Source organism: Netta rufina (assembly GCF_964035555.1).
Source record: "Netta rufina genome assembly, chromosome: 11".
In the NCBI taxonomy this organism is placed as follows: domain Eukaryota; kingdom Metazoa; phylum Chordata; class Aves; order Anseriformes; family Anatidae; genus Netta; species Netta rufina.
In genome coordinates, this window is record NC_140134.1 from 16,007,087 (window position 1) to 16,033,920 (window position 26,834).

General features: G+C 43.3%; 1 protein-coding gene across 1 annotated transcript; it reads left to right on the plus strand.

Annotated features, from left to right (window-relative positions):
- SV2B (synaptic vesicle glycoprotein 2B) lies at positions 1 to 26,834 on the plus strand (the record flags this gene model as incomplete). Its single annotated transcript, XM_084293764.1, has 12 exons — positions 1 to 517; positions 11,999 to 12,179; positions 12,705 to 12,856; positions 14,848 to 14,981; positions 15,617 to 15,706; positions 17,847 to 17,957; positions 19,063 to 19,151; positions 19,911 to 20,075; positions 22,287 to 22,420; positions 23,358 to 23,558; positions 25,529 to 25,688; positions 26,651 to 26,834. The coding sequence occupies 12 exons, from the start codon at positions 1 to 3 to the stop codon at positions 26,832 to 26,834; spliced, it is 2,118 nt and encodes a 705-aa protein (XP_084149890.1).

Genomic DNA, 26,834 nt, shown 5'->3' on the forward strand with positions numbered 1-26,834 from the left:
ATGGATGATGGCTACAGAAACACAAACCTCTATCAGGGGGGCAGGGACACAAACCAAGTCTCTGATGACTATAGGTACCAGGATGGCAACTACGAAGGTTACACACCCAACGATGGCTACTACCGTGGTGGGGACGAGCCCACTCATGAAGAAGATGCCCAGAGCGATGTTACAGAAGGGCACGATGAAGATGATGAGGTCTATGAGGGGGAGTACCAAGGGATCCCACACCCAGATGACATTAAAGCCAAGCAGAAGCAGCGAGCACCTGCTGGGGATGATGACTACAGAGACCGTGCTGACCTTATGGCAGAGAGGATGGAGGATGAGGAGCAACTGGCCCACCAGTACGAAAACATCATTGAGGAGTGTGGCCATGGACGCTTCCAGTGGACGCTCTTCTTTGTTCTAGGGTTGGCACTGATGGCAGATGGAGTGGAGCTGTTTGTGGTTGGATTTGTTCTGCCCAGTGCTGAGAAGGATATGTGCTTATCCAGTTCAAACAAAGGCATGCTAGGTAAGTGCCACTTGCAAACTGCTCTTCTAATGCAACAGACAGTACTTAGGACATCCATTTCTAGTGAGATCAGCTTTAGGAACATTTGGTGGCCCCTTTCTTATGTTGTATGTCATGCATAGTCATGGCTGGGTGGGTCTGATTTGAGAGGGGATTGTAATCTGCTGAGAAGGCAGCTACTGTAAAACAGCAGCTGCAGCATCACGCCACATCTCAGCCCACCTGATGAATGTGATATGGCCCTGGTACTGGCCACCACAGGCTGGATCTGAACCAGGCAGCTCACAGTCAGCAGATCCACAAGGAAAAACTTCTTGGGATGTTCCGGGTCAAATACAAAAAAAGGTTAAGGTCGACTTTTCCTAATTAAGCATCTAATGACTCAGCTTTCAATGCTTTTAGAAATTAAACAGTAATGAGAAGTCCACAAGGCAGTACCATCCAAGTATGATGGATATAACAGGCAGGGGTCAGCTCGATCTGGATTACTTTGCCATCACGTTGTGGCTCCTGGTGTTGCTCTGTTCTCCAAAGTTTTTCACTACACCCAGCTTCCCCTTTTCTTTAGCTGGAAGTCCCAGCTGGCAGATCAGCTGTGCAGCCAGCTCCTTCTACATGCTAACTTCTCAGCCAGAGCAGATTGCTAATACATACTGGGTCAGAATTAGCCTACGGAGGTTTCTCCTTAGGTCTGCAGAATGAGATTAATGTGCTGCATGGAGATTACAGGTCCAGGCTACTGACAACATCCCCTCTGCATCACCATTAACACCTCCCTGCGGTCAAAATACAAAGACTTAGTTATTGTGAGTAAGACTGGGTAGAAAGGCTTGGATGAACACTTTTTTTCCCCTTGCACATCATAAGCCAAAGAAGGCAAAGTCTCCCAGATCTCTAAGAACCAGGAAAGCATCCAGCATGTCCTGTAGTCAGAGCCAGCTGTGCAAGAGTACAGCACATCTGGAAGGAAAATAAAGTAGCTCTTGGAAGAGCTGCTTTAGGAGGGGATGGTGTGTCTGGGTGGAAGTGTACCAGGGTCACAGGGAAATCATCATGGCCTGCAGTGTATTTTTTTTATCCCAGAAGACCTGTCTGATGCAAGGTGAATGCAGATTTGGGATTAGACCCCAGGCCTTGACTCCATTTTATTTGTAATTTATGTGACAAAGATGTTATATAATTACCCTTATATAGACCTCTCACCTTGGTGTATTAAGGTCCTAAATATACCCTGCCCCCCCCCCCCTTTTTTTTTTTTTTTTTTTTTTTTTTTGCTGTTTCTTCTTTTTTCATCTCTGAACTTGAGATTCAGGATGCTTATTCCCATAGTCAGCTAGCTTTGTTCCTGGTTTTGTGCCTGAAAAGGTATGGTAATATTTTTCTGCTTCACAAACCACTTAAAACTACTAGCTCAAAATAGCTCCAGTCAAATATCTAAAATCATCTAAAATCACATTGCTCACAATTGGATCTTGATTTCAAAGGAACTTCCGAATTGAGCAGCTCCCTATGGAACACCAGGCTGGGTGCCTTTTCAGTGGTAAGACCTTTTTTGAAAAGCAGGTCATTTATTCTGGTGACTATATGAGATCTGAGATCTTTTGAATCTCTGACCCCTTAAATATCCATCTCTGCAGTCCCTGGCAGGCACCAGAGTCAGAAAACTTCAAATGTCACAAGAAAAATCTATCTTTGAAGTATTTCTGGCCCAACTACAGGTAAAAAAGAACAAGAAACCTCCCAAGAGAGGTTTTTTTCTTCTGCTTTTTCCAGCTCACTATTTGCAAGGCTGAAAGTTCAGGGTGTTCTGATAAGCCCTGGACAAACAAGGAGACATTTGGATCCGTATCCAACTTGAGCTCCAGCTCACTGCACATTAACTGAGCTAAACTGGAATTCCCAATTAGGGGAAGAGCACTCCTCCTGCTGTCTTCTCTCCCTGCTTAGAAAGGCAGCTTCTGAGAACCTGGTTCTGCAGAACAGTTTTCTCTGTCCTAAGCTTGTTCGCATTGAGGGATCTGCAGTCAGAGCTTGCATTCATACTATTTGTTGTTTAAGCATGAGGAAAAAGAAAGAATTTTCCTCACAACAAAGTTCATTCACCTTGACTTGAGACAGACTAAAGAGAGGGGGAAGTAGCTACTGAGGGTAACACCCGTTTGTTACTGACTGGTGCTGTACATGAGGAAGGCCTGTGATTAAGTGTTTTTCTTGTTAACCCACTTCCTCAGCAGCTGGGTGTTTCTCTGCTGCAGGTTGCCTCTTGGAGCTGAGGTTTGGCAGATGATCCTTTCTAAAAAAAGGAATTAAGTGTGGCTTAAAAAGCAGAGCACTGCACTGGTACAAGCAATGAGTACTCAAGGGCAGCAAGGAGTGAGGATGTGAGGAGGCCAGAGCACATTTGGGGCTGCTGGTGGGCACGGGGCAGTGAGTTTTGGGGCAGAGCTGGCTCCAGCACAGCCTGGTGTCCCAGGCTTTCTCCCTGCTCCAAGCAGCTGTGGGTGCACACCAAGGACAGACAGACATAGACACCTAATAGGCAAGGCTGGGGGAGTGATATTGATGGAAATGAGAATATAATCTTCCTCAAAACCTTTCCTGGATTAGCTTCAGCACCCATCCACCAGTGACAAGAAGAAGCTAACTGCTAACGAAGCTCAGGGCCTCCAACAGATGCTCATTTCTCTCAGGGTTTCCATTCCCTCAAAGGTCTTTGGGTTGTGCTATTACAAATTGACCTTGCTAATTCCCAGGGTTTGGTGGCACTTACAGGCTGACTTGTCACAGAAATGGGTGCCAATCACAGAGATCTTTGCCTCCATTTCTGTCTAATGTGCAGTGATGAAAAGCAAGAGTGTATCTGCACTGAACAGAGAGACAGGTCAGCAGAGAGGCTGCAGATTTCCCCTATTTTATCATGAGGTTTTAGAGATATGGGGTCACTGCCCACACAAACATTGCTGTCCCTTACCTTATCACCAGGTAGCAATAGGTCCCTGCAGAGAGTTTATGTTTATTCCCAGGTAACCATTCATCTCAACACATATTTGCAAAGGAAACACAATTATGCTATCCCATGTTTATATCAGTTTATCCAGGTGGAGTTAGGGTTGCTTCCAGGCAGCTGCAAATGGTTAAACACCTGAAAAGTCTCAGCCATAACAAATGAGGCCAAGAGGGGAAAAAAAAAAAAAAAAAAAAAAAAAGAAAAAGAAAAAGAAAAAGAGAGAGAGAGAGAGAAAATAAATCAGGTAAGTAATTGAATTCACATAGAAATCGGAAGGGACAAATGAGAACTAAAGTAGCTGCCCCCTAAAGACCAATTTAGCGAAGTTCAGCTTTTGCTTAAAGGACATTTCACATTAAATTATCTGTGTATTGCTTATTTTTCCTCCCTCGGAAAGGAAGAGTGGAAAAATATCAAGCAAATTATGGCCAAATTATGCAAAAATTACAAATAAACAGATGCCCACAGTGTTTTATGAAATGTGTGAAATGAATTTAACACTTCTTAGAAAACGTTTACATTTTGTTCTGAAAATAAACACATCTACATCAGATGCAAATTAACAGCTATTTTAGCCCTCGTGGGACAAAGCACACATTTAGAATTTTTCTGTGTTGTGAATTGTTATCTCGAAGATGACTGCAGGGGTATATAAAAAGAAAAGAAAAGAAAAAAGCATCAACAACTGTAGGTATTTTAGCTCTTTGATTTCGTAATTTTTAAAACTAGTCATTAGTATAAGCTTGCTAACTTGTAACATTATTTTAATGTATTCATTTCATATCATTGCTTTTGCTGAGCTTTCCCCAACAATAGTCATAATAACAATGCATTTGTTAAATTTATTGCACCAGTATATTCTTTTTCAGAATATTCCTTTTCAACATAACATATCCTGACAGAAACAGACTGTATTTTCATTTGATAAGGGCAATCATACGGAGAGTTATAAATTTTCTATTTGCTGATGTGCTGAAAGGCACACACCATAATTCTTTGGAGAAATATCGTGTAAGTGTGCATCTTCAAGTGCTATTAATCACCTCCCAGAGGACTTACATTGGCAAGGATGGAGTAGTAAGTACACAACAAGCAAAAGAGATGGTGTCATAGTAATGTTTTAAACTTTCTCACATCCTGTGTATAAAAAACTGAAGGCACAGTTAGAGCATCAGACTTCCCAGACACCAGGGCTGCAGTTGTTATCATCGTTTCACAGTTCAGTAAACTGAGACAAGAAAAATGTAAAGCCCTTTGCCCATGACTGCAAAACATCCACACCAAAGCTGAGAGCGAAATCTGTCTTTCAGGCACGCGGCTCCCTTTCCTTTTTATGGTATAGTAATAATATTTTAAGGATAATATCATCTTACAGACTCTCAGACTCGTAATGTTAGATCAAAAAACATAAAAAAGATCCCATTTGTAATTATGCAGTTATGCAGAAATTCAAGCTTGGCTGCGTGAGTCAGGTTAAACCAGATGTGTAACACCATCCTTTCTTTTAGTTGTGTGAAGAGGATGCTTTCACATCAACTGCGATAAAACCTAGCCTCATCATCTCATTGACCTGAATTCACCTGATACAACAGTAAATCCTAATCCCCTCAGCTCAGTGGTATTTCTCCACTTCTTCTTCTTCTTCTTTTTTTTTTTTTTTTTTTTAAATTAATTAATTAATTATATTTTTCTGGATAAATGCAGACCAGGAGCCCAGCCGTGGCTCCCCTGATGTTTCCCACCTCCATGCCAAACCCCAGCTTGACCTCTGCACGGGCACCCCGAGCATCCCACATGAATTCCTGGTCTCACACTTGTTCTTGGGCAGGAAAACTTCCATGGCCCAACAAGCAGCATCATCCTGAGCAGGAGGGATGTGCTGGTCAGAAAAAAGGTGCTTTTGTGATTCAGGAACACCCTGCACCTTGTGTGGGGCTGGTATGGGATGGCTGAGCCCCCCTTTGTAAATGCTGTGGGAATTTCATCTGCAGAGAGCCAGCACAAACAAAACTTCGATTTAGCAGAGAAGCTAGACAGGGGGACCAGATGGTCCTGTGAACGTTGTAGTGATGGACAAGTCCTGTGGGGGGCTGTGAAGCTGGATAAGTGTAAGCAGCCACCCACGCCATGCTGGCAGCTCTTGCTGAGGCGTTCGGCGTGCGTTGCCTCTCCGGGGCCGTGCCAAAGCACTCATGGATTCACATATCCACCTTTGGCTTTCCTGTGCAGAATCCCCTCAAACTCCACAGCCAGATTCATTCCGTATCCACCCCCAGAGCCCTGAAAATGGAAAGCTGCCTTTCACAATTGCAACCCTTTCTCAGCAGTAGAGCCATTAGCGTAGACGAGGTCTCTCTGCTGATATTTAATCAACAAGGCGAGTTCAATGAGACTCCCCTTTCACTTGATTCCCATTTAAAAGATCAGTGAGATTCAAGGGCAAAGCACTAATAAGCCTGCAAGCAAGGCCAGATAAAAAATTTCCCTGAACTAACCCTCTGCTGAGACCGTTCTCTGTCTGGGAAATGCCGGCCACCGTTAGAGCACCAGCCAGGCAGCACTGCTGGGTTTTATTCCTCTTCAAATCACTCACACACAAATGGGTCCTGGGCTTTGCCTCATCCATCTCCCAAATAGGCCAGACCTGACTCACAGCATTTCGGTCGTGTCCATTAAATGCATCCTTATATAATAGATGCTAAGCTCATAAGAGTATTCATAAGAGAGTTTCAATTTTGTTTTTATTACAGTTTGAATCACAAGATGAATAAGGTCCTAATCCTTTTGGGTTATCAGAATGCTTTCCCCATTCAAAAACACTCTTATTACTGTGCTGCCAGCAGCCTCTGTATTAAATGCAGGTAAGAAATCCCATGTTCCTGTGGCTCCTGGCTCTGTGTGGACCTGTTGGCAGAGGTGAGCTGCTGCTGCACCCCTACCCATCAGCTTCCTTGCTGTTCTGACAGCCCGAAGGGATCTGGGACTAATGCTTCCCATTTGCTGCCTGGATTTGCCATTTATTCCTCAAGTCCTTTGCATGACTTGAAAAGGATTCTTTTAAGATGTGCCTAATTTTTAAGAGCTTTAATCCCATTAATGGTCAGTGAAAGTAATTCAGGCTTGTGATGGAGATTTAGGTAAATATTGAATTTTTCCTTTTCTTTCTGAAGTCTTTATGAGTTTGTTTCTAATGATGCCAAAATAGGAAAAAGACAGTTTGCACATACATAGCCACGTCTGCCTTTCTTTACTCCTAGAACTTTAGCCTTTATGTCCATGATTCCTGTCTAACATGGAGCACGTAGCTTCAGTAAAGGCTAATAAATTTCTTAATGTGAAAATTCTGTATATGTTACCTCTTTTCCAGTGGGAATAAGCCCAGTCAGTGGTCACATATTTTCCTTATAACTTCAGCATTGGATGACTCATAACCCCAAATTTATTCTTAGAATTTCAGCTCTTTGGTTTTCCACAGATTTTATGGGAGGCTATAGCAGACTTTCCCGCAGGCATTCATTATACTCCATTACCCGTGGAACAGTCTGCAAATAATGGCTTATTCAGAGTTGCCCTTAACATTTCACCCATCCACTGCGTGTGTTAACTTGGAAGCTGAGCTCTCCTAACACAGCCTAAGCTGCATGGTGTTGTTCTCTAGAACAATTGGTAGACAGAAGGAACACAGGAGAAGAAATACCATTTAGTGATCGCTTTTCTTGGCCCAATTCTCCTTAAAATTTGTGTTTCCTTGTTATGACATGGATCTATTCCAAAGGAAACAACCATTGCCGCATTCTCCTAGCAGTACTCCAGAAGACTGTCGCTCTTACATGGACAAGTAACTAGTATGAGTAGCAACTAGTATGAGTAACTACTCCACTCAGTCCTGGGTCCCCACCACCTTATTGAACAATTTAGCATCTTACTGGCAACACTGCTGTGTGAGTCAGTGATTTGGGGATCCTGCTAGCATGGGCAGTGCTCAGGTCAGATCTGACCGAGCAATCTTTCCATCAGCTTGTGTTTTTTTTCCCCAAAAATTAATGAAGTGACATCATGCAGTCCGTAGTGTAGGGCAGCCAGACTTTCTGGCCCAGTGGTTGTACAGCTGTGGCCACGCACTGGTCTCCTGAAACAGCTGAGAAGTGCAGGATAAAGGCAGCAGGGAGCCAACAGGAAAGGGAGCTCTGTAAGAAGCTTGCTGTCTGCTGGAAACGCTGCTGGGAAGTGATGCACACAACTTGTCAGAACTGATTCACTACGGAGGAATGACAGCCAAGGTGGGGTGCTAGTCCAGGAAACAGGAATCTGCAAGGCCTGAGGTTGTTCTGTACCTCGGGCCCCAAGATCTGTTAGCGGATGGAGCGTTTTATTGCAGCTGCCCCAAAAGAAGGTTTAGTAATATCAGCTGGAACATGCAGTCTTCCCAGAAGGGACCTTTCCATCACAATAAAGTGCCCTGCTGATTTTGTTTCAGCCCTGGAGAAAACATTTATCTAACCAGCATCCTTCCCCTCAGAAACTGGCTGAGCTAACAGTCCCTGGTCATCCCTCAGGCTCCCTTTACTGAAGATCTTCATTGCTTTAAGTTTCTAAGGGACAATGCATCCGTTGGCTCATCATGAACGATAACCAATTAAGGCCACATGCTCTTAGTGAGTTATTGATGTTAACAGTTCTGCTGTGTTTTATGCTGCTAGCTGTTTGATGGACGCTGTGTGGCAGAGGTTTAATCTTCCCTCCCATCACAAATTTAGGCTCCTGGAGGAAGGGGAGTCTGAGCTAGCTGAGTGTTTGGAAATACTGAATACAACTTGAGAAAACCTGAGAAATCTCCACATGATCAGTCTCCTCTTTGTGCTCCTGATTAGGGGGAACTTTTTGCTGCATCTGCTCTGTTCTGGGCACTGTGAATTAAATGTGAAGCATTTTAACTGCCCTGTCTCCAAACTGTCTTTCCGCAGATTTTTACACTTCTCAGGGCTTGGTGGATGTGTTAAGCTCTGGGGAGCACAGGCTGTTGATCTGATGAGTGGATTTAACAGAAGTTACTGCAAGATGGCAGACACAGGAAGGTTTATATTCACCACATCCTTGTGGTCACCATTAATGAGGCAAATTACACTAAAGACAAAGTCAAACCCAACTCCTGAACTCCAATCCCATCTCCATGGAGCATCCTCTCTTCCCTCCAAGCTGGGAGGCTGTTGAGCTCTGGACAGAGCTGGCTGCCTTGCACCAGCTAGAGCACTTGGCTGTAAAAAATCCCAGACTAGAAGACAGCAACAACATCCTCCACCTCCTCCTAATGCGGAACCTTTTCTGTTGTTAAGAGGCTTTGGATCAACATCTGCCATTCAGGGATTTTCTCAGAAAAAAGAAAAAAAAAGAAGAGCAGCAATAACAGCAACAATAAAAACACCCTTATATGTGTAAATATAGGCAGATTTTTTTTTTTTTTTTTTTTTTTTTTAAATTCTTTGGGGTCTGGTGATGTGGGCTGAACTGTGTGCTCCATGCTGGCAGGGCTCGCTGCCAGGTGGTGGCTGTGATGCACAGGGCGTATCTTCACTTCTGGCTGCTGGCTGCCCTCAGCACTGCTCCATCAGATGTAGCTCAGGAGCCAGGGCAAAGCATTAAGCCTCACGGCACTGCATTAAGGTTCTTCCTTCAGAAAGATTTTGGATTGAAAGCTTTTTTTTTTTTTTTTTTTTTTTTTTTTTTTTTTTTTTTTCCCTCAGCTCTCCCTTGTAATTTGCACTTGAGTGAACAAGCAGGAGCCCAAATCTAATAGAGAAAGAGATCCCAGGCCTCCAGCTGTGTGTGTGTTGTCTCTGAGGGCTGTAGGTGACTCTCTGGATTTGCACACCCTCAGCTCCCCCTGGCAGGGCAGCTGGGCTGAGCAGGGCAGGCAATGAGCAGGGTATGGACCTCACAGAGCCGAGTGCTCACCGTGGAGGTACAACCACACTGGCAAAATCCCACACTCCTGCTCTGGTATAAAGTCTGTTAAGGGGCTAGAATATACCAGTCCTTTGCCTTTGACACACAAAATCCTGATTTCCAATAGACATTGTGTGGATAGAAAAGAAAGCAGAACTGTTCACTGAGAGGTGATCCCACCATCCTGCTACGTGTTTCAAGGTGTTTCAGAGTCTGAACTTTCCCACCTGTGATCAGTGTGAGACAAGCATCCTTCAGAATGCCGCAGTGGCTCTCTGTTGCATAGCTTTTAATTTGGTAATGTATTTTACATCTAGTGCAGGCATTTGCAAGCAAAAGAAAGACAGAATCAGCTGCCAAGTACCTCTCTGCGCTGGTCCTTAGCTAGCTTTGCTGGATGGTACAAAACAGGCTTTGGCCATCAGACTGATTGTCTTGCTATAACATTAATGAATCACAAAAATATTCATCATCACCCTTATTTCCCAAGTGATGACTTTGACAAAACAGGTCCTGGGAGAGATGTTGGCTCTTAAGAGAAGTCAGCACTTGGATCAAGGTGTGGACTGACCCTCCAAAGAGCCTTGGAGACACATGCTCCTGCCTGACCCCTTCCATCCTTACACAGTGTTCAAACACCTGGTCCATTTGCTGCTAACTGCGGGGCTAACCAATTCCCAGATGCTATCCCTATCAGCAGTATAAAACTTTTCACTGTAGCTGATCAGTTTTTCTAACCCCTTCAGCATTGATTGCTATTAGATTTTAAATATTTAATATCTGATCCTGCCATCCTTTCACTTTGTAACTCCCGCAGGCTTCAACAGGAATGTTGCCAGCAAAAGAACCATAGCTTGTGGAATGTTCTTGCTCAGTGACATCTCTAAATCTTGAAATTAGATAAAATAAATGAAAATGAAAACAGTCCTGGACCTGTGCGCGTTATTAATTAGTGTTAATTTGTGCTGGTACCCACATAAAGGAAAAGGTAAAATAATAAATGGCCATTCCAGTGTTGTTCTTGGTAGAAGAGCCATGGAAACTGCCTGTTTCTTTAGGCCGGAGTTGCAGGAACATAGTGAGGTAGATACAAGGAGCCTATTTGGAGAAGAAAACCATTCTCTCCTATTCAGTCTGCACTCAATGTGTTCACAAAAACTGTCTCTTGAAGACCCCATGGTAGAAGATCTAATGAAGTTGAGTTAAAAAGAAGAACCTGTTTTTCTTAGCAATGTCGGAGTGGTTACTCCATAGAGCAAACTGTCAAGACAAGCAGTAGGTTCTTCCTTCTCCTGAAATGTTCAGATGAAGACTGTGCTCTCTTAGACATCAGATCTTGGCGCAGTAGTGAATGAAGTATCTGTGCTACTCAGGTCAGATCAGTAACAGACTGATCCTTTCATGTAGTGCTAGGAGAAGCAGCGAGTGAAAGAGATTTTTTTTTATTATTTTATTTTTCCAAAGGAAGCATGGGCAGGGTAGACAACCTGCAAAGGGATTTATCCCTGCTTTGGCAGTCTCTTCCCTCATGGCTTCTGTGTATAAACAGCAGCCAGAGAGCCTCCTCCTTGCACATCCTCAGTCCTGTTGCACTCAGGGGGGTTAGCAGAGATAAGACATCAGACTTCTGTTGTGCCGGTGGTGGCACACAGCTGGGACACGTGCACCCTAAGCTGCTTACGCCTGGCCATTGCTTACGTGCGGGGATATGTGAGCAGAGAGGCTGGGAAAGAAAGATGTGGGTCTGGTCAGATGGTCAGATGAGGGTATATCCATACTGTAAGATGTGATGCTGTAGGGAGCAGTGAAAGGTCATGGGCAAATAAATGGGGAAATTAGGTTCTGCCAAAGGATAGAGGTTCTTTCATCTGAGATGGCTAATTTGGGGAGAATGGGGGTATCGTTCTTCACTGCAGTGTGCTGTGTAGGGGCAGCTTTTAAGCTTTGTGTAGAAATTCCTAGCATCAGCCCTAGGTTCAGAACAGGTTATTCTGACTCCCCAGGTGCAAAGCCTAAAAGGGATGAACACAGTTACATATGACAGTTACAGGAGAGTGTTAGATTTTGGAACAGCCTTTATTTTATTCATTTGGAAATATTAATGATTATTACTTGGAGTAGTAACAGTGTCTCCTAATGACACCTGCAAAATGCAAAGGGCTTTTTTAATAAGCCTGAATGTATTTCTGTTTAAATTCATGCACTGCTTTTGAAAAGCCTTGTCTTTGTAATATTTTTGGAAAACAAGAAGTCATAAGAGTATGCAGAGCCCGGCTGGGGCAGGTCTCACTCTACATTATGTATGCTGGTTCCTGACAAGATTGGCCTGCCATTGAAATGGCCAGAATATCTGTGAGGCGCACAGACCCTCGGTGGTATTTCCATCCTCATTTCCCTCTCAGGTGGTAGCTGGCTGTGACTTGGGGGAACAGCAGCTGATGTTGGCCACGTATGGAGCAGCAAAGGATTTTCACATGGCAAATAGGCGAATGGATGTTACCAAACTCACTGTTTCTCTCCCTCTCTTCTAGGCTTGATAGTCTACCTAGGGATGATGGTGGGGGCCGTCATGCTGGGTGGCCTGGCCGACAAACTGGGAAGAAAGAAATGCCTCATCATATCACTTTCAATCAATGCTGCCTTCGCGTTCCTCTCCTCCTTTGTCCAGGGATACGGATTCTTCCTCTTCTGCCGCCTTATCTCAGGCCTCGGGTGGGTAGGAGGTAGATCTGTCCCACGTCCTGGAGGGGTCCTGTCACAGCTTGGCTGCTCCTGAGCAGCACCCAGGGGTGCAGGGTGGGTGAGGAAGGTGGATGGGGTGATGTATCTCTGGTACCGAGCCGGGGGTATACTGTGGTTTAGCACATGAGCTTGTGTTTCCTCGCTCTTGACCCTGAAAGCTTTATCATCAAGAAGGTTTGGTCATTAACATTTTTTCTGGTACTGCCAAATTGTGCGTAAAGGCCAGGGAGGCTGATCAATGCCCACCTCAGTTGGCAGTCACGGTTGCCAGGGCTTTATACAAACTGGGCATTAAATGCAGCTTTCAGAGATAACAAGGAAATGGTTTATTGTAGATATCTAAGACCAGTCCAGCCAAAAAGAGATTAGCATTTTTCCTGCACAGCATTTTGTGCAGCACATCTGTAGGTGTGACCTTCCCTTTTAACACAAGCAATCCCAACTATGTGACATTGAAGACTCTTATTTTTCTCATGCGCTGTTTTTTCTCCTCAGTATCGGGGGATCCCTCCCCATTGTGTTTGCCTATTTCTCTGAATTCCTGTCTCGTGAGAAGAGGGGGGAGCACCTGAGCTGGCTTTGCATGTTCTGGATGATCGGTGGTATTTTTGCTTCAGCAATGGCTTGGAGCATCATCCCCCATTACGGTAACTGTTTTGTGCTTTTGACTTTTGGCAACATCACCTTCCTGCAACACTACGCTACTCCAAAATCCCGCACAGATGGCATTAGTCAGTCCTTACACAGCCCAGGATGAACAAAACTGAAAATAATAGATACCTGAAATGCACACAAAGGGGCTGATAAATGTTTTGATTGATTACTTGGCTGATGCTAAGGTTGTAAGAGAGATTGCTTCATGTGAAGGCTGTTTTGCCTCAAAAGCCTCAAATACACTGCAGAAATTATATCTCCAGAGCCCGAGCAGTAATCAAAAGGATGGTGTGGTAAGTGATAACTGGACTGAGATTATATTGCAAAAAAATTGATCCGGTTGTCAAAAGTAAGTTATTTTTATGGGGGAGTTACTGGGTGCTGTGAACGTTAGCGGTGAGGACAGCACATGTTCTTTTCCTCAGCCAAGTGTCAGCAGTCTCAGGGCTGTGTATCTGGTGACACATCTCTCCGGCGTGCCACGGGCTGAAGTCATGTCTGGCTTCACCTAGCGGAGCCCAGGGGTGGGTGGGTTCCCTGCATGGAGCTGCAAGTGGGAGAGAAAAAGTCGATGGGTGAGCTGTGAACTGCAACAGTGCTCTGAGGAGCAAAGCTTGCTTGTGATGGGGCAACTCCTCCCAACTCGTGTGCATGCCCCAGGAAAACATCAGAAGCAAATATCTCCTGGAAAAGATTAATTCCCTCGGTATTCAGTGACAGCAGCTGTCTGCAAAATCCTGCTTGAGGAAAGTAGGGCAGGCCACAAAGACCATGAAGAAAATAACTACCATTTATGCATCTATCAATCTGGTTTTATTATGCTTAAAACACAATCAGTATAAAGTTCATGTTTGTAATCAATATGACAGAGGCTGTTGGAACAAAAATGCAAAGTTACTGCATAGCAATGTCAGTCTGTAGTATGTATTTTTTATTATTTGTAAACACATTGCTTTTTTAAAAAAAAAAAAAGTATGTATTTACAGTTATTTTTCAGATTTTCATTTGGTGCTGTGTTTTTGTATTTTCTGTTTTTGATTTCCCAAGGTTCCCTGCTATTTTGGAACCTGAGGAAAGGATTAGAGCACCATGACTGGTTCATGTGAGAACTCTGCAAAAGCTATTGCCTGATTATTTCATTACTACATGAATTAAAATGTCTATAGAAAAAAAAAAAATAAAGTAAATGTTCTTTATGAAATTTGTATCTAGGGAAAGTAAACTAAGGAAAAAAAAAAGCTTATATTCAATTTTTTTTCCTTTTTTAATTTTTTTTTTCTTTAATTGTCTTTTGTTTTATTTTAAGAAAGTATCTACATCAGTGCAGGTTGTTAATGCAGCAACATAAGAATGATCCTGTACTTTCTGCTCCTTGTCAGGGGAATACTGACCTGGTCAGACATCAGGAAAGAGGGGGGAGAGGAGGAATCCCAAATGCTGGATTAGGATCTTGATCTTCTGAGTATGAATCTCAGCCCAGTTTTTGTAGTTCTGGAAAAAAAATCACCTTGCTTTCCTAGCTTGCTTCCATAAAAAGTGAAGTACGTGTATGAGGTATGAGAAGGAAAGGAGATGCTTCTAACATGCCTGTCAGATCAGAGAAGATTTAGCCTTTGTAAATTTTCTGTAACAGTACTCAGAAGCAATAAATTATGGCCTGATTCCTCTACCCTTTCCCAGTCTTACTTGCTTACATCTGCATAGAGCTATTTGTATTGTTAGATGATTTCTAAACACAAAGATAAGATATTTTTAAATGGCAGAGCCTGAGCAAGGATGTTTCATTTTCTGTAATGAACATGAACTCTCTTGCTATTATCTGCTGAACATGCTATCGAGCCTCTAAAAGCCATCATTACTAAGAATAGCAAACTTTCAACCTGTCCCCATGTCACGCAGAGCTATAGGGTTCAGAGCTGCTTTAGGAGAGAAAAATCAGGCTCCCCATTTAGTGTCTTCACCTGTTGGCTGTTGCTGTTTCCAGGCTGGGGGTTCAGTATGGGAACCAAGTACCACTTCCACAGCTGGAGAGTCTTTGTTCTTGTCTGCTCTCTGCCCTGCATCGCCTCCCTGGTGGCACTGAAATTCATGCCTGAAAGCCCGCGGTTTTTGCTGGAGGTAAGATGATTCATGTGAACGTTGCAGCCTGGTATGAACAGAGGATAGCTGGTGATAGCGTGTCACCATCTCTCTCTCTTTGCCCCTTCAAACACACACAGCACAAGCACAGAGGCAAAAGTGGCCCTACACATCTAAACTAGCTCCACAAATTGCTTCAACCCCAAAGACTGCAGATTATGGGGTTAATCAATGATGGCCAGTGGTGAATGTGGCATAGGAAGAAGGTGCTGGGTGCCAGGAATTTTATAAGCCCAACCAAGGCATTTTGAAAACATCTCACAAAGTCTGGGCACGTAACTAGTAAATGCTGGTGGAAATGCAAAGGACAGCCCTGCAAGTCAGAGGTGGGAGTAGAGCCCAGGTCTCCTCACACATCTTCTCTTCTCTGATATGGACATAATGCTCTGTTCCTGACTCCTCTCCTGCCCCAGACAGTTTTGGGTAACTCCTTTTCCCAGCACAGAAACGCTGCGCTGTGCATACAAACCACACTTCTAGCTCTTTGCCCTTAACTCAGCCAAGCCATACGGGTGTTCTCCAGTGTATTTGACCTTTTGATTTCTCTCTATACTCTGCTGAATTACACAGCTGGGAATTGCAACATTTATTTTCCTTTTCCTTGATGTTTCCAGATGGGCAAGCATGACGAAGCCTGGATGATCCTCAAGCATGTTCATGACACCAATATGCGGGCCAAGGGCGAGCCAGAGAGGGTGTTTACGGTGAGTGTTACAAAGCCACTGCCGTTTAAAAAGAAAAGCAGGACATAATTTCCTTGGTGCAGCACAGCATTCCTCCCTGGGAGCCTCCCTTTCAGTGTGACCACCCCCAGCCGTCAGGGCTCTGAGATACACTTCATGCATTTAAGGTTAGGTGCCAGCCTGTTTTTTCAGGAATCAATCAGTCCTTTGAATTGCTGTGAATACTCTTCATTCCTGATGTTCCACTACATTGTATAGAACAGTGATTTTCCAATTACATATGCACTTAATTGGTCTGCTCTAAGAGACTAAAACCGAGTAAGAGTGATATTAGTCATGTGGGAGATCTGAGTCACTCCTTTATCCATTCCGGCTTCTAATCAAACTCTGATTAAACCTCATGTACCTTCTAATGAGCTTCCCAAACTCCATCTGCCTCATTCCCCATCTTTAAAAGTCTCCAAGAGAAAGCAAAATGAGTGATTACTACTCATTAGTCTGCTGCCTGTTGCAAATAAGGTCACACCAGGGGTCTTGGTTTATAGCAAAATCGGGTAAAAGGTGTATGCTGGGGTTAGTTGCAAATTACTGTAATTCAGTTGTGAACTCCCAGTGAGACAGCTGGGGAATAGCTCCTGATTTATGCTTTTAAAGATAAGAAGATGCATGCTCTTGGAAGATAGAAAGAAGGAAGAAAAGTAGTTATATATGTATGTAAAACATATCTTTTTGAACAAAAATTTGAGCCAGGCTCCCTGTTCAGAAGGATTGTCATGAAGCAGTGCCCCTCAGGAATGATCCTTCGAGAACAAAAAAGATTAATTTCCCTACCTGACAACTGCATGCAGTTCAAATAGGACCTTAATGAGCATGTGCTATTTTTAGCCCATCAGACTGCTGTGAGTTAGCAGAGGTGAGAGAGAGCCCAGCGTCTCTAAATGCCTACCTGGCTTTCCTGTAATGCTGCATCGGGCTGGCCAGTCTGCTGCTTCTCCATGAGGAGAGAGGCTCAAAAATGTATATATCTGTAGGTAGGGCACTGTGAGAGTCTGAGCTGTGTGGGAGACCCAAGGAGCAGCTGTACAACACTGGGTTGTGCTCATTGCTCCATCCAACCACTACAGGCTGGGCAGAGCTGAGCGTTGCACCTCGAGGCACGGTGCCTTGGCTGAACCAAGATTGACTGGCAGCCATTGGCACAGGCAGAGGATCAGTTCGGCTGGTGTAGTACAAACTGTTGGATTTTGGGTTTATCTGATAGGTCAGAAGTTGCCGGTTTGTGGTGAGTCAGCTGTAACCAGGACAGCTCCCGGAGCTGACATTTAAGCAGTGCCAGCAAGAGGAACACAGAGACTCCGCAGCTGAGCCAAGCAGCTCATTCACACGCAGAAATTTATTCAGTAAATTTTCACCTCCTTCTTGTATTTACAAACCGATCATGGTTTTCTTGAGCATATATTTTATTTAAAGTTACTGGGCAAACATTTTCCAAGGCTTGTTTTTAAGGTTTCTTGAGCAGCTCAGTTAAGGTGTTCAGTGCTGAAAATTCAGGCTGTTTTGGTGGAGCGAACTGATTGCTCACCTCATGAGCGAAGGCATTTTCAGATGCAAAGGTTCCCGTCTACTTGTTCATTTGCCACAAAGGTTCTGCCAGGGGTATTGAAAAGGTGCTAAATGAGAAATGCTCCTGCCAGTTGTGATAGAAAAGGAGATCCTGGGGGCACAGTTTGATGTAGATATATGAAGATGTAGATCATGAAGATATATTTTACTGCAATTGTCTGATCCTAATTCCTAGAGGGAATCTAAGGGATGCAGAAATAACGTAGAGCACAGGCACATTAACCAATAAGTGAAAGACTGAAGTGGAAGTGGTGTACTTTAAATACTTCAGGGAAGCAGAGAAATAAAAGAGAAAGGATGGAGGGAAGGAGGACAGTAAGGAAGGAGTGTTAGCAGGAAGGCTTTTTCCTATAATAAAATCTCATGTTATAAATAAATCAATTATCTCTCTTTCTATCTCTCTTTCTTGATAACTTTCAAGAAAAAGATAGTAAGGGATATCACATGGAAACATTATCTAGAAGGCAGCAGAATTTAATATCCATCCAATATCAGTTCTGTAAACTTTGGTCCAAAATTATTTTTCTCTCTCTCTTAGGTTTCCTACATCAAAACCCCAAAGCAAGTAGATGAATTTATTGAAATCCAGAGCTCAACAGGGACCTGGTACCAGCGGTGGCTGGTCAGAATCACAACCACTTTCAAACAGGTAAAGAGAAAATAAAACATCCCACAGGGGCTTTTGAGCTTGGAGCTCCAGTGCCTCATTGCCTCAGGTCATTGTGTCTTGAAACCCTGACTCTTTCTCAAAAACCTGATGCTGCTTGCAAAGGGCTGTAGTCGGATTGTACTTTCTATACAGATGTGAGCACGTGAAAGATGCCACACTGGCAGCCAGGCCCCGAAATGCCCCTGTTCCCAGCAAGGCAACCACGCTGTGCTAATGGCAGAGCTCCCAGCCACAGCCCCAAGCACTTGACTCTCCTTCAGATATTGATTCCTCTCCCCCAAGCCTAAGTGAATTTGCCTCCTGCAGTGGATTCGTGAGTGCTTGTTCCTTGCTCCTGCTGAGACTAAGTTTCTAACAGCTTTACATTATCTCTTCAGCCAATTTAACCCTTCACACATGTAGAACTTTGTGGAAAATCTTGTTGGATGATTCCAGTCTAGGAGAATGAGCTTAAAGTAAAGGAGTGTCCTTCTTAATGAATAGCAATGCGGGTTTATGTTCATGTTTATGTGTGAAGTTAGGAGCATGAGGAATTATGTTCCTGTATGTTTCTGGCAGTAGTTCCTGCAGTAGGTCAAGAAAAGCAGATCCTGTTTTCTATCCTGCTCTGCTTGGCTTCATCCCCACCCAAGTTCATTGTGCCCCTCTTAAAGTGTCAACTTAATTTGGATTTTTGCTCTTCAATGAGCTTTGGAGCTTGGTTTGACAGTACTCCTGAGGTCATACTTATACATGAAATGACAAAATTGTCAGAGGGTCTGAGAACAGGTTCATAGCCACATTTACTGGTGTAGGCTGAGGGGCACAGTGTGTCATCTGAGCCAGCCCTCATCAGGCACTCCAGCTCATTACAGAGTGTTCAGATCAAGTACCCTGGCACACAGCTGAATGTGTGATCTTTCTGTAAACCATTTATCTCAATAAACATGAATTTGAACTAACACTGAATATAAGACATGCATCTGACCTTCCCCTAGTAAGCCCTTTTTACTGACAACATTAAATTTATGATGCACTCAGAAATTAATCTTTTGAGTCTCTGTGAGGATTTCCTTGTAGATAATTCTTTCTTATGGATTTGTAGGTCTGGGACAACGTGCTATATTGCTTAACAGCCCAGTACAGGATGAACACACTGATTCTGGCTGTGGTTTGGTTTACTATGGCCTTAAGGTAAGGCACTTCATTTTCAGGAAATTAGAGGGCTCTCAGAGTCTGAATAATTATTGGTACATTTAAATAAACTATTGCAATATTAATCCTGGTATTACTTTAAAGAGTGTTTTTCTACTAAGCTTTGTCTCTGATGAACTATTGATCAATTTGATTGCCTTTATGTGAACACAAGGTGCTTTGAACAAGTCAGGACTTGAGAAGTCAGTGGGGCAGTAGTACTTTCTGACTTTTAGTCCTTTCATTTAATTTTGTCCACAAAACAAAACCAAAACTAAACAAATAAAAAAACTACCTGCTTCTAGCAGTATATCAGACTAAACCAAAATTATTCAGGTTAGCTCGAATCTAATCTACAAGTAAATTTTAGCTAAATCCCTCTATACTCTCACACTTGCAGAAATCTCCCTTCCAGGGGAATTTTCCAGATTTCTTGCTGCTCTGCTGGTCTCTTGGGCAGCAAGGACAGAATATTGTTGTATTTTCTGGCTCAGATGTCAATGTCACTAAAATTTAAATGAATTTCCCTGCTTTAGGTGAACAAAAATGGACCAACATACTTGAGAGCAGCATTTTAGAGTAGGGAGATATTTTGCTTGGTCCTATGTCAGAGTTATGCAAGAATTTCAGTCAGAATTGCATTTGTATTATGAATTTAACAGGCTTACAAGTTATGAAGTAGATGTTTGGGAAAAGCACTGCAGTATTTTCAGTGCTAGGATCCTGTATCCCTAATGTATTTCTCCCATTTTCCTTTAGTTACTATGGCCTTATTGTCTGGTTCCCTGACATGATCCGGTATCTCCAAGAGGAGGCATATGAATCCCGAGTGAAGATCTTTGATGAGGAAGAAGTGTCACACTTTACCTTTAATTTCACCCTGGAAAACCAGATCCATAGAAACGGGGAATACAGAAACGATAAGTAAGTGAACAGAAATTGATTCAATTGATGCTGACAGGGAAGAGGGCATGAGCAGATGTGGGGATGACATTCACCAAAACACACATACAATTTTAGGAACTAACCCTGATTGCAAAGTAACTGAAATTAATTTTTGGAAAGTTCTTTTTTATTAGTTATCCACAGAGCAAATGTCCTTTTTATCCTACTTTTCACACACACTGCCTGAGCCACTCACATCTCCAGGCCCAGTGGGATCCATCCGAGGTGTCCTGCTTCCAGTAGCACCCTTACTGGGAGCTGGGCAGCTCAGGATGCAGCTGTGATTTTCTTTGCTTAGCACACACTGACATCTACTGGTCTTGGGCAGCAGAGCCCATCACTTAAAACCTTTTTTTTTGAAAATAAAAAGCTGTGTTGCGCTGAAGTCCTTGGTATGACTTACCTGAGTCTCCATCCTGCAGCCCAGTAGCATGAGCTGTGCCATGGCCAGTTGCACTGGTGCGCTGGCCAGCATCTCCCCACAACCTGTCACCTTTTCTTTTACTGCTCTAAAGTCAGAGAAGGTACTCTAGGAGAACATCATTGCTTCCTTCCCCTTCTTCTTTTTGGGCTGGGCCTGGGTTTTTATTCTGCATCCAGCCTGACCTCAATCACTGTGAGCTCCACAGCAATATAAACCCTAGTGATTTGTAGCAGGACATTTTTACTTTTCTAAATCCCAATCTAATGGGTAGGAAAATACCCCTATGTAAATTTTGTGGTGATCCCATTGCCCCAGAGGGCCTAGACAGGGTGTTGTTACTCCAGATCCTGGCACTATGGGGGAACATACAGGGCGTTCACTGTTACAAAATGATTTATTAATTTATTCTTCAACTGGAACTAAGGATGCTCAGCACCTTCCAGGATGAACATATAAAACTGTGATGTATATCACTATACTCCTGCCTTCGTCCTCTCCAGTTTAATAACTCAAACTTGATTAAGCTACATTCCTGCAACGTCCAGAGCATATCTCATGATTTATAGATCCGTTTTGCCTCTAGCCCTTGACTGTACATTAAAACTCCATTGAACACCAGGCCATTGCTGTGTGACTCTTTTAAAGACAGATGTTAAGAAAGCAAACTGCAGGCAAAGGACTTCTAACAGCCTTTGTGAGTAAATACATCACAGGCTATTACTGGGCAAATGCAGAACAGCTGAAGTGTTGCTGTAACCTGTGAGACCTTCTACATGATGCAAAAGACTTGAGTAGTCTTCTTGCTATATTTTGAACATTAATAATATCTGTTAGTAGTCTTGGTTAAGAAGTCCTGCAGTGTTCACTTAATGGTGTAAATAGCCATCAAGTTAGCCTGTCTTGTAAGTGCTCAATTCAATTATGTTTCTGGGCATATGTTATGAAGCCTTTTTATTTGGTGACAGTTGTGGCGTCCTCAGCTAGAGCTATAATGCTTGCACTTAATACCTCTTACATCTTCCAAACATGTCTGTGCATTAACTAATACATCGTCCCAATACATGTCCTAATACATGTCCCTGCAAAATCTCACAGCTAAATCAATATTGTGTCATCCTTCAGGCAGGCAGGTCAGACATGTCAAGCTTCCCATCAGAGGAGAAATCAATCATCTGACACTGTTGATTATTTTTAGAGTAATCTGTTTTCTTTACACGATATGCAACAGTCCTCGAACAGAGATGGTTACAAGCAGTACCCATAATCTTCCTGCTCCCTCTAGAAAGCTTACAGCAATTTTGCTTTAAAAATCACTTTGAGTTTAAACAGCTGTCAGAAACCTTTCACCAAATGGGCTCCTGATAATGTCTGTTTTTATTTCTGCTTGAGGAAGGGGCAGAATAAAGAAGGCAGGAAGGTCAACTGCCAAAGAAAATGCCATGCACTGGGTGAGACTGAGCATTGAAAATGTGAGGATTTGTATCAACTGGGTTTTAAAAGCACTTTTTTTTTTTTTTTTTTTGGTCACTACTTTGAGGAATAGGAAAACTGCCAGAAATTCCATAAGAGCCATCTCTTAAAAAATGTCTTCAAACCCCTCTTTCCTAATAAAATACAAAAGCATTTTGTTGGAAGGTCAGTTACACATTTAAGCAAAACCTTTCCTGTAAATGACTGTAGAAATTATCATCAGTGCTGTCTCTTGAAACATGTTATTTAATGTAGGAAGTACCTCAAAGTACAAACTTCTGCTTCCTGCCCCCCAGATTTATCGGCATGAAATTCAAAGAAGTGAGATTTGAGGACTCGTTGTTTGAGGAATGCTACTTTGAAGACGTGACGTCCAGTGAGACCTTCTTTGAAAACTGCACCATCATCTCTACTGTCTTTTATAACACTGGTAATGGGATTCCTGATATGGTTTCATCCCTGTAATTAGGAACCATTTAATCAGATTCTGGGAGGAAGGATGATAGGGATCTGTGTGTGTGTATGCACTGGCTAATGAGAGTGGTGATGGAAAAAGGAGGGTGAAGGCAGGTTATAAGGGACTAGTGCTGTCTTAGCTTTATGGTTGGTTGGCCAGGGTGGTGCTGGCAGTGCTTTTGCCTTATGGTTTAGCTAGATATATTTCTTTTCTCACAGACTGAGTTTAGTTTCCCATGTAGGCATCAGCCTGCCAAAAAAAAAAAAAAGTGTGCCTCCACTAGCATTGCCCCGAGGGCTGAGGCTGCTCCCATCTGTGGTTCAGGTTCTGTTTCTTGCTTAATTCAATGTATCTGTTGCTACATTTGGAAGGATGCTTCAGGTTGCTCACAGTGTTTTTAACTACATGGCTTCTGGTCTCATTTGCTACTGAAAAGGAAATGCAAAAGTCTGCGCTCAGGCCTCGGCACATTAAAGTAGTGGCAAAATGCCTAGCAGTTTAAAAGCTTGATCCAACAAATTTGGCTTAAAATATAATTTTTAGTTCCGTCTTTAATTCATATTCAACTTTTGGTTTGTTGATTACAGATAATAAAATATTCATTAATTTGTCCTGAAAAAGCTTTTAATTTCTATTCTAATAGAGAACAAACCATAATGCCATTAAAGTGAGTCTGCTTTGCCCCATCCATGTGGCATAGGGATACTGGTCCAGGTCATTCCAGAAATGAAATATGCCACCAGCTATCAGGCATGAAGGTAGAGTTTGTCACTAAAATAAAAACTCCCTGGCCATTTCCATTTATTGAGGAGCATCTCTGAGACCTTTAAGTTAGTTTTGATCCTGACTTCTTGCTCTATGAAGGGAGATCAGCTGAGCAGGATCAAGACTTTGCCTCTTTCTCTTGCAGATCTCTATGAACACAAATTCATCAACTGCAGGCTCATAAACAGCACGTTTCTGAAGGAGAAGGAAGGCTGCCACATGGACTTTGAGGAAGACAATGATTTCCTGATCTACCTGGTCAGCTTCCTGGGCAGCCTGTCCGTGCTGCCGGGTAACATCATCTCTGCATTGCTCATGGACAAAATAGGGAGGATAAAGATGATCGGTGAGTTGGCTGTCCGGGTCTGTGCTGAAGCAGGACCACCTGGTGCTGTGCAGTTGGTGCTGGTTTCTGCAACGTTCTGTATAAATAAATAACACGTTTTGCTTGTAGTGATGAAAAATCACAACAATTATTTGCTGTGGCTGTTTGACCGCCTAGGAGATCCATCTTTGAGGTTTCTGATCTTCAAATGATTTTAAAAAGAGCTTCAGGAAACATATGGTAGATTAATTGCCCATGTCACATCCAAGCAAGTTGCCACCGTTTAGACATACGGGACTAAGTTATCACCTTATCAACTTCTGATTACTTTGGGAATTTCTAGTGTTGCTTGCTCCAGGGTTCAGACCTTGCTCTCTTGCCAGGTGCTGTGGAGTCATGCCTCAAGGGACAGACAAGTGAGCTTAGTAAAATCAGGGATGAGACACTCTCTTGAGTGTCTCACCTGTTTCTCTCTTCTGGGAACAGACAGAAGTTTAGTTAGCTGAGCTTCGCTGTCAGACAGGTAAAGGTAAGGAAGATGATCTCATCAGTGTGTCAGGAATTTACACCAGGAGGGCACAATGAGCCTTCACATAGTGAATTTGGAAAAGACCCAAACAAACCAGTGGGTCTGTGGGAAATAAATTAAATAAAGCTGAATGAGAATCAGGTTGTCCACCCTGCAGACATGTCAGCATTTCAGCATTTTCATCTGGAATTGAGATGACAGCTGGAAACCTAAATGCTTATTTCTTCTGCAGAATGAAAAGTACAGGACAAAAATTGGTAACGACATGCTGAAACGTTTCACTATGGAATTTCCAATTGAAACAGCCTTCTGGCATCCCACCCGTATCACTCTGCTGAACACATTATTTCTGGTCATCTTAACGTGAAAACTGAATTTCTCTTTTGTGTTATGTGCCTCACTGGGACTTCAGTTTGGTTTTATCGTGTTCCACTAAACCCTCTCCTGTGCCGAATGTCAGATCTGGGGCACACACCGTGACCCTGATGCTGCACCGTACCTCTGCAGCAGAGGAAATATCTGCACTGCACAGAGGGGGATGTGGTTTGGCTGTGGAGAAGAAGTGGGCAGGGGTCCTGCATGGTAGCTTTCCATAAGCAGAACATCACAGTGGCAAAATACAACTAAATATACAAAATGAAGCATTTTAGTTCCAGTTCATCATCTGAATCATTTTGGTTGGTGTCAAACTGATTTTAAAAACCTCAAACAAATCAAAAAAAATCTTTGGTTTCCTGGTGGTAAATGGAGATATTTCAGCAGCAACAGAACTTTCCAGTGAAAGAGACTTTGATTTTGCAAAATTGCTTCTTTCAGGTGAAAATTCCCAACTGGGAAAGAAGGCTGTGATGTAGCCATTAATATTCCTGAATCTGAACTGTGGCTAACTGAGCATGAATGCTCTCACTTTCTCCCTCAGTGGCGTTCAAAAAATTATAGCTCCTGTGCAAATGTGCCATGAAATCTAATGATGTTCTTATAATTAAAAGAGACCTCAAGTGCTTCTTACAATCGGCTGTAAATTATCTTAATTGAGTCTAGAAATGTGTCAAGTGATTTCAATAAGATGTGAATTGCTCTAGCTCTTCACTCAAAACTCAAGTTGAAAAACCTTCATGATTCTTCCTCCTCGTTGGCTTTCATGTTTACTTGCCTCTACTCTTCCTGGGTCCATCTGGAAGTCTGAGATGCTGGAAATCTGCCTGGAAAAGCCTGTCTTCAGCCTCTCCGTAGAGCAGGAATATCAGCATGATCAGATGGTTATTGAGAACATTTTCAGGCTGGTTTCCAGCATCACACAGTGACAGATAGGCAGCATCACAGTATTTTTGGATTTTTGCAGATTTCATTCATTTCGGGGTGAAGCGCTGTCACTTAGAAGCCATCTTTATCAACACTGTGGCAGCTCGGCCACGGATGAGGGAAACCGGTGCCAACATTTTTCTCCTGGTTGCCCCCGCAGGTGGCTCGATGTTGATTTCTGCAGTGTGCTGCTTCTTCCTCTTTTTTGGCAACAGCGAGTCGGCGATGATCGGCTGGCAGTGCCTTTTCTGTGGGGCCAGTATTGCTGCCTGGAACGCCCTGGATGTGATCACCGTGGAGCTCTACCCCACAGATAAGAGGTGCTCAGAGTCTTTTTCCTTTTCACTCTTGGCCCTCTGACTCTGTCCTCTCTTTCCATGATGGAAAAGACCAATGCTCACTCTAGATACATTGATGGGGGTATTGTATTTTATTTATTTTAATAAATAAAATAAAGCAGACCTTAACAGCCTGGTAGTCCTGAGGCTATACTGGATCAGCATAGCCATTTGCAAGCATAATTCTGCTTGCACCACGGCTTGTACTCAGGGAGTTGTGGGGGTGGTATGGAGATTATAGGCAGATAAATTATGGAGAGTACATCATTTCTGTGTATGTGCATGAGGTCTGGCCCTTCAGACTGTATCCTCCAGCCTCTCATCTTAGCTTATCACCATGACAGCCTTTCCCTCCACAACAAAGAGGCAACCACGTGCACAGAATGATCTGGGAGATGACGTAGCATTGGAAACTTTGGGGGAACAAGCTACAGATGACATCTTTCCTGCCAGCATCATTATAAACTTTTTTTTTTTTTTTGCCTTTTCCAAGCTGTTGGGGAGAGTCAGAAGTGAAGGGGAAAGACTGTGCTATGAAGACAGCATGCTTTGAGCTTCTGGGTGAAGCAGGGTTAGGAGGAGAGACCTGGTCGTTGCTCTGGTGACAGCCCACCCCAGCCAGTGCTTGGAAGGGCTTTGAGAAGTTCTAGAGCAGGTTGGGTCCTGCTTTCTTTGGGAAGGGCAAAGGCTGTCAGAGTGGGCAGCCTGAGAGCTAGGGAAAAGTTAAAATGAAGAGAAATGAGTACACACAGACATTTTCCTCATACACACAGACATGCAAAACAGTGATATCTATTTATTTACTATCTATTCTGGCTGGCTTACTTGCTGGGAGCGTAGCCTAGGAAACATAAGAGCATTCACAAAATAATCCATCCAGATCTTCTGTAGTTATGCCAAGATCATCCCTCCTAACCATTGCTTTCTACTTCTCTTCCCCACAGGGCAACAGCCTTCGGCATCCTCAATGGGCTTTGCAAGTTTGGTGCCATCCTGGGGAACTCGATCTTTGCCTCCTTTGTAGGGATAACCAAGGTGGTTCCCATCCTCCTGGCTTCCTCTGCTCTGGTTGGAGGTGGCCTGCTCGCTTTGCGCCTGCCAGAGACTCGAGACCAGGTCCTGATGTGA